This window comes from Lolium rigidum, chromosome 1, assembly GCF_022539505.1.
Source record: "Lolium rigidum isolate FL_2022 chromosome 1, APGP_CSIRO_Lrig_0.1, whole genome shotgun sequence".
In the NCBI taxonomy this organism is placed as follows: Eukaryota; Viridiplantae; Streptophyta; class Magnoliopsida; order Poales; family Poaceae; genus Lolium; species Lolium rigidum.
The window spans coordinates 289,494,448-289,502,185 of record NC_061508.1 but is presented as its reverse complement, the minus strand read 5'-3'; the positions used below and the strand labels follow the sequence as shown (position 1 = coordinate 289,502,185).

The window sequence follows — 7,738 nt, the reverse complement described above, 5'->3', positions numbered from 1 at the left end:
GTGCGTTGGGAAGAGAATACATCAGCAATCCTGATGGACGATGATGCATAGTATGCCCACACCAAGGTTAGATCAGTGCACCTCTTGTTTCACTTGATTCATTTCCATGATATGCACGAACAGCTAACTATCCTCATCATTATAGTCTCACCCTAGGGACATGGATCTTATCAACAAGCACATAGAGAATTATGCTCTGATGAAGATGGTCTACGCCGGGCGGGTTCCAGCTGCTCCGCTCACTCCTGCTGCGGTGCACCGTGATCCAGGCCACCTCATGGATCACAAGGCAAACATGTATGGTACGATGACCCCTGTTGGCAGGATGGACTGGTTCACTACCTTCCTAACGAAATATTACCTCTGAGGAGCCGAAGCATTGGATGCGTGTTCTTGTTGTGATGATGATGAACATCACATTCATGATGTATATTTGGAAGTAGTTAGGTTTGATCTAAACTGATTGCAAGTATGTATATTTTGCGAGTTGGTATTTATGTAACCCCTCGGTTGATGAACTTATGTTGCATCATGAGTTGTTGTTCGTGAACTCGTTATGCAACACCACTGCTAGAGCTATTATCGTTGTGTTATCCTTGCTGATTATGTCATATATGGTTGTCGTCCTGTCATTTCCTATTGTGTCGAGCACCTTGTGGGCATATATGGGGAACTGGGTAAGCTCACCAAGAATGGTAGGAGGTGATCGCATTCGGTAAACATGATGTAACTAAACAGCCGTGCCATTTGTTGAAACGCGATTTCTGGGCGAGTAAACGCCGAGGACTTTGCTTCACAACTGACACGGAGTAGAAATGGTTTGCAACCAAAAAAGTTGCACGACGAGGATTAGAGGTTGCCATTACCTGGGACAACATCCACAGAGCTAAGTTCCACGGATGCAACCATGCTAGCAACCAATCACACCCTTAGTATTTCTAGAAAAAGAGACGCGTCACTTTCCTCCCAACACAATTGCGATGACTCGTGATATTCATCCACACTAGCTGGGTCACTGATGGGCGTAGAGTGTATACGCTTAGGTTGAGCTTCAAGTGCAGAGTTTGTAGATGTGGAAGACGTGTTTTCCCCACGAGGGTGACTCGAGGGTAATATCGAACTCTCGGGGAACTGTGTGTTAAGGGTTTATCTCCTTATCCTTCTCTTATGAGACCTGCAAAACAAAGCAAAATATTTTGTGCCCTCAACCTCACCAAGTGGTTGTCAAGCACAAGGTGTGAGTAAACATGTGAAAAGATAATAAATGCAAACAAGAAGTAAATATGCAATGATATGGATGGTAATGCAACGGTGCTAGAAAACGGTGTAGTGTGTGGAACTAGTGGGATAGATCTCTCTATTTGCACAGCTCCAGAAAACAACTTGATATGCAAATGATGGTAAATAAATATGCAAGGATGGTGGAAACAATAATGGATGATTTTTTTGGGTTTTATATTGTGAATGCAAGAAATAAAAGTGTTTTTGTATTTTCGGTTTTTTAAATGGCTGAAAATAAAAAGTGTGTATAAAGTGTTGGAAAGGTGTTTCTTATGATTAAAAATGGACTGGGGTTCATAGTTTTACAAATGCACTCTCTCTTTTATAAAGTGGTAGACAATGGAACACTAGAATTGACATATATGATTGCAACATAAAGGTTTCATGATAAGTTACTTGGGCATCACTTCCTAACATATATAGAGATCTTTTGTGTATTAATCTCTCTTATACTCCACCAAGATGCGAACTAAATCATAACACCCTAGTAATTAAGATAAATCAGAGTATAACATTAAGTTCTATGACATGAAGTTAAAATAAGAACATGCTAGATCTAGTCATGGAGAAGTGGCAATGTCACCCCACATCCCCGGTAGCATGGTATTCTCTTTATACCTATTAAGGTAACAAAGTAAGGTAAACACCCGACTGGATCGCGGAATTTCTGTCACTTTCACCGCACTAGCCACCCCCCGTTACTCCATCTAATGCACACGTTCCCCCTCACATGCCCTCATATACAAGTTTGATCAGAACAAGTAAACAAGAACGGGGTACATAATATGCATCAACTTTCATAACTGAAACAAAACTATTGCAATCTCAAACATATATTAACTCATAAAAAGATCCACCACAAAGGTATTACATAGATGACCATAATCATGTTCAGCAGCTCATACGGTGCTAATTAGTGAAGCTCAAAGAGAGGAGAGCGACATAAGTTACTTCCACAACCCCATAGTCCAGGGGTGGACTACTCCCTCTTCATCATGGTGATGATGGTGGAGTCGTTGGAGGAGGTGGAGACCACGCCGGCAGCACCCCGCCGGAGCTTTCCCCCTCCAATTTGCAGCTCCAGGTTGTTTTTGCGTTTCTGTGTTTCTGCGGCCCTCCCTTCCGAAAGACATCGGGGGAGTATTTTTATAGACGTTTTTAGGTCAAAACGGAGGCACGAAGATGAAAACAGACGGCATCGGAGGCTCGTGAGCTAGGATGGGGCACCCCACACGGCCAAGGAATCTGGCCGCCTGGGCCTACCCCTTTTGGTCCTCAGACTTCTTTTTTGCGCTTTCTTGGCTCGTACTCCTTCTTCCTTCGAAAAACTAATCCTCGTAAAATCTCAGGTGATTTGGACGTCGTTTGAGTGCCTAAATCATCAAAATATAGAAAAAGGGGGTTTTCTCAAAGTGCAAGGTTAATTCCAGAAAAATAGGGAAACTGTGAAATATCCCCAAAATCAATATAAAACAATGATATAACCCTTATATGATGCAAATATGATTGAAATATAAGTAATACAATGCAAAGTTCATGTATGCATTTTACATGCATCAGTCACTACCTCCTCCAAGTGTCGCAGCTGATGAAGGCATGCGAGATCGCCACGGAGACCATTGTAGAGCTAACCATAGGGGCCACGGAAGGCCCACAAAGTGGATGGTTCGGGGATTCATCCGATCTGGCTTTGTTGGATATCCGACACGATGTATTTGTGGTTGTCGAGACTGAATCGACACATGTGGCACCTCCGTGACCGAAGGTGACGATCAATTTGAGGGAGAATTATCGATATTGCGAACGACGTTGTGTATTGATGGAAGCGAGTCTTTTTTTTTGTTATTTATCAGCTTGCAAAATGCTGCAACTATTTCTTGAAGCATGCTACGAGAAGTTTTCTCCAATGTTGAAAACATGTTTCTATGATGTTGAATGCGTCGGTGTTCTTTTTGTAAAAGACAACACTTTTTTTACGATTTTCTGCAACCAAATAAGGGGATCCGTAGCATACATTATATTGTTACTTTTTGTTGCGTGAGTGCATTCGAAATGTGTTGGCCAATCCTTTATGACCCACATTGGCACATACCGTACCAAATTTATCCAAACAACGACTTAGTTTTCGTACCAAACAAGCACATAAACCCTAAAATAAAAAAATTCACTTAATGTTTTAGTAAATATGTACGATTATCCAGGAAAAAAGTCAATGTCCTCACAAAATCAATGACCCAACATTTCCCAATCAAAACCTACCAAATAGTCAAATTGCAAAAACATTAGTTCTATCATACAGGCAACACAATTCTTTTTTTTGCAAAGCATTCAAGATAAGAAATCCTCAAGCCATGGAGTTTCTATCATTCTTCATCAATTTGGAAAGAACAAAAGGAGAGAAATATTTCTTGCTCTTGCTCCCCAATCACCCGGCAAAACTAGGGCTGGGTTGGCTTCGGGTCGAACCTAGCCCGACTATTTGTCATCTACATTAGACTCGAGCCTGGCCCAGGTGGCCTAACCCAGTTCGTCACTCTGGGCTTGACTAGGCCCAAGCCCAACCTGGTCCAATATTTGGGCTCATAAACCAGGCCCGAGCCCGGCCCAACCCGTGACTTCCGGGTCGGGCCGCTCATGCCCAGCTGTACTCCCCTGAAAGTACATAAAACGAAGTAAAGAAAGAAGGACAAGAAAAAAAAAAGGTTGATAAACAGGTGCATGCATGCACGCGCGGCCCAGCACATCACAGCGGTGGTACAGTGTACGCTCTTCCCCCCTTGACCCTCCCCGCCCCGCCCCGCCCGAGAGATTCATTGAATCCAAGCAAATCTTGGTGACAACTTGGGCAACTAGCGGATTCCTTGCCGCACCATCCACATAAGAACCACCACTACCCTCCTCCTCCTTCCCCAACCCACCACCACACCATTCCTCCCCTCCCCCAATCACTTTTTTCCCTGTCATAGGGGTTCCTTCATCCACCCAATCCACCTCGCAATCGCTCCTACATCCGCTCGATTTCGATTCCTTCGTCGGCATGCCTCCCTTCCATGATTACCGAGGTAAAGATCCTGAATTTATTGCGATTCTTGCGGTGTTTGCCGGAGATCTGGTTGATTTCTTGTTGGTTTTTTCCTGGTCTGGTGTGCTTATCTGCGTTTCTTCCTGTAGATGGCGGCGTGCTTGTCCAGGAGCCGGCGGCGGCGGCCCACTTCGGCGGCGTGCGGCAGCGGAAGCGCGCGCGCGTGACGGCCATGCCCCCGTCCTTCTTCGCCGCCGCGGCAGAGGCGGCGCCGGCGCCGGCCAAGAAGCAGAAGCTGCGGGCGGCGCCGTCCCTGGACGCGCTCCCGGACGAGTGCCTCTACGAGATCCTGCGCCGCGTGCAGGGCGCGCGCGCGCGGGGCGCCTCCTCCTGCGTCTCCCGCCGCTGGCTCGCAGTCCTCGGCGGCATCCGCGCCTCCGAGCTCAAAAAGCGCGCCCCGGCCGTGCCGGACCTCAACCAGGTCTTCGTCTGCGAGGACGACGACGACGAGCTCGACTCCGCCTCCGCCCTCCCCGAGAGGAGCCTCGAGGGCGAGGGCGCCACGGACGTGGCCCTCACCGCCGCAGCCATCCGCGGCCACCTCGAAACCCTCACCATCCGCGGCAGCCACCCCACGCGCGGGGTCACCGACGCCGCCCTCTCCGCGGCCGCCCGCGGGTGCCCGTCCCTCCGCTCCCTCGCCCTCTGGGACGTGCCCCTGATCACTGACGCGGGGCTCGCCGAGATCGCCGCGGGGTGCCCCGCGCTGGAGAAGCTCGACATCACTGCCTGCCCGCTGGTCACCGACAAGGGCCTCGCCGCCGTCGCGCAGGGGTGCCCGGATTTGAGGACCCTCACCATCGAGGCCTGCTCCGGGGTTGCCAACGAGGGCCTCAAGGCTGTCGGCCGGTGCTGCGCCAAGCTGCAGGCGGTGACCGTCAAGAACTGCCCTCATGTCGGTGACCAGGGCGTGTCCGGCCTCATCTGCTCCGCGGCGGCCTCGCTCGCCAAGGTCCGCCTCCAGGGTCTGAACATCACCGATGCTTCGCTTGCGGTCATCGGGTACTACGGGAAGGCGATCACCGACCTCACCCTTGCTCGCCTCCCCACGGTCGGCGAGAGGGGTTTTTGGGTGATGGCGAATGCTCTCGGCCTGCAGAAGCTCAGGTGCATGAGCGTCACCTCCTGCCCGGGAGTCACTGAGCTCGCGCTTGTTTCCATTGCCAAGTTCTGCCCGAGCTTGAAGCAGCTTTACCTCAGGAAGTGCAGCCAGATCTCGGACGTTCTCCTCAAGGATTTCGCGGAATCAGCAAAGGTTTTGGAGAGCCTGCAGATCGAGGAATGCAACAGGGTGACTCTCGTGGGCATCCTCGCGTTCCTCCTCAACTGCAGCCCCAAGTTCAAGGCTCTCTCTCTGGTCAAGTGTGTTGGCATCAAGGACATCTGCTCTGCTCCTGCGCAGCTTCCCGTTTGCAAGTCGCTCCGTTCCCTTACCATCAAGCACTGCCCGGGCTTCACGGACGCGAGCTTGGCCGTGGTCGGTATGATCTGCCCTCACTTGGAGAACCTTGACCTGAGCGGTCTTGGTGCGGTTACGGACAATGGCCTCCTTCCGTTGATCAGGAGTTCAGAAAGTGGGCTGGTCAATGTTGATCTGAACGGATGCGAAAACCTCACAGATGCAGCGATCTCTGCCCTGGTGAAGGCACATGGTGGTTCTCTTGCACATCTGAGCCTTGAGAGCTGCAGCAAGATCACCGACGCAAGTCTGTTTGCCATTTCCGAGAGCTGCTCTGAGCTCGCCGAGCTTGATCTTTCAAACTGCATGGTCAGCGACTACGGTGTTGCGGTCTTGGCATCGGCTGCGGGACTCAAGCTCCGCATCCTTTCACTGTCCGGCTGCCTCAAGGTCACGCAGAAGAGTGTTCCTTTCCTGGGCAGCATGCCTGCTTCCCTGGAGGGCCTCAACCTCCAGTTCAACTTCATCGGCAACCACAACATCGCGTCACTGGAGAAGCAGCTCTGGTGGTGCGACATCCTCGCTTAGTTGCTGGGTCACCCATCTCCAGATGCAAATATATCGACCATAGGTAGCACCTTCAGTCAATCCTCGTAGCAGAGTCAGTTCGTCGTCGGGTTCGCGTTCGAGCCATGGTGGGCTTCCTTTTGTCTTAGGGCCGGTTGTTTTCCGTGGGACGCTTTAGCCGAGCGCTCGTTTTTTGCAGGCCTCCTCTCACCTGGGTGGGAGGATGGTCTGTTCCTTGAGCCTTCGGCTGCCACTAGCGTGGCACCCTTGTCCCTCCTATCCCAACCTATGCCCTTGTGATTACAGTCCATACACCATGCTTTTTTCCTCCTTAAGTCCTGTGTGGGAGCTCAAATATCATCAGTCGTGTCTTCTTTTCCAGTACTCCTGGTTCCAGGGTTGTGGACATCATCGGTACTTCTGGTTTCAGTTTCATTGCAAGTTCTATCTGTCGGAGATTCGTAGCTCCTGTTCTTCCATGTCTAAGTGTGTGTGTGATCTCTCTCAGTGTGTGGTTGTTCTAGTTCCTGTCTGCTCCGGTATGTGCGTGTGTTGTGTGTGGGTTGTTGCTTTTCTGCAGTATTTGTAAGGGCAGCCTGGTATCCCTGGGGATCTGGCCTTGGCAAGGTGCAACACATAGGAGAGGCCCTTGCCATGACAACCTTGTGTGGTTGTTTTTTCTTCTCCAGATCCCTGGTTTTTGCAGGCGTGTGTGTGAGTGCTGTAATGGTTGCGACCTTCCCAGAATAAATAAACTTGTTTCCGTTCAAGCTGTGTGCTTTATGTGATTTCAGTTTTATTATCTCCACATACATTGTAGTACATTTGTACCGTCACAGAATGGAACGAGTGTGTAGGATGAAACGAGCATTTGTGCTTTGAAACATACATCTGGATGCTCTGGAATGGGAAGCACGGCGAACCTGCGGAAATTCTTGCGTTTCAAACAGCACCGAGTTGCACGCGAGGCGCGCCTTGGACGAGGCGACGACTCCAGGCAGGCAACCCCTGGACGTAGTACGTATCCAGGGAAAATTTGTGTCAAGTAAGTATGATGAAAGTTCCGGTGGCGAATTCCTCCTCCTTTCCGGTGGCGAGTGACGGCGACCGGCGGTGAGCAAAGCAGGTCCGTATGCAACCCCCCTCGACGCCGTCCCTTTCAGCTTTTCTCGTTGCCCGTCGCTGTTATTCGTCCTCCTGCTCCGGTTCATGCACCTGTCCGACGAGCAGTTCCTCTTGCGTCACCGGAGTGACGAAGCTCCCGGCGGTTCCGTTGAACGGAAGGCCGACGCGTCCCGGGCTGGTTCAACTTTTTCGAGGAGGAGGCGGCCAGGTTCAGCTGAACCAACTTTGCTGGTCAGGCAGTCGGATACGTATTGCACGACATGACACGAAAGAGTCGCCGCACT

The 7,738-nt window shown here is 50.4% G+C and overlaps 1 protein-coding gene across 1 annotated transcript; it reads left to right on the top strand.

Annotated features, from left to right (window-relative positions):
• Positions 1-4,178: 4,178 nt before the first annotated feature.
• Positions 4,179-7,099, top strand: LOC124695670 (EIN3-binding F-box protein 1-like). Its single transcript, XM_047228498.1, has 2 exons — positions 4,179-4,343; positions 4,453-7,099. The coding sequence occupies exons 1-2, from the start codon at positions 4,319-4,321 to the stop codon at positions 6,348-6,350; spliced, it is 1,923 nt and encodes a 640-aa protein (XP_047084454.1). The 5' UTR covers positions 4,179-4,318; the 3' UTR covers positions 6,351-7,099.
• Positions 7,100-7,738: the final 639 nt, after the last annotated feature.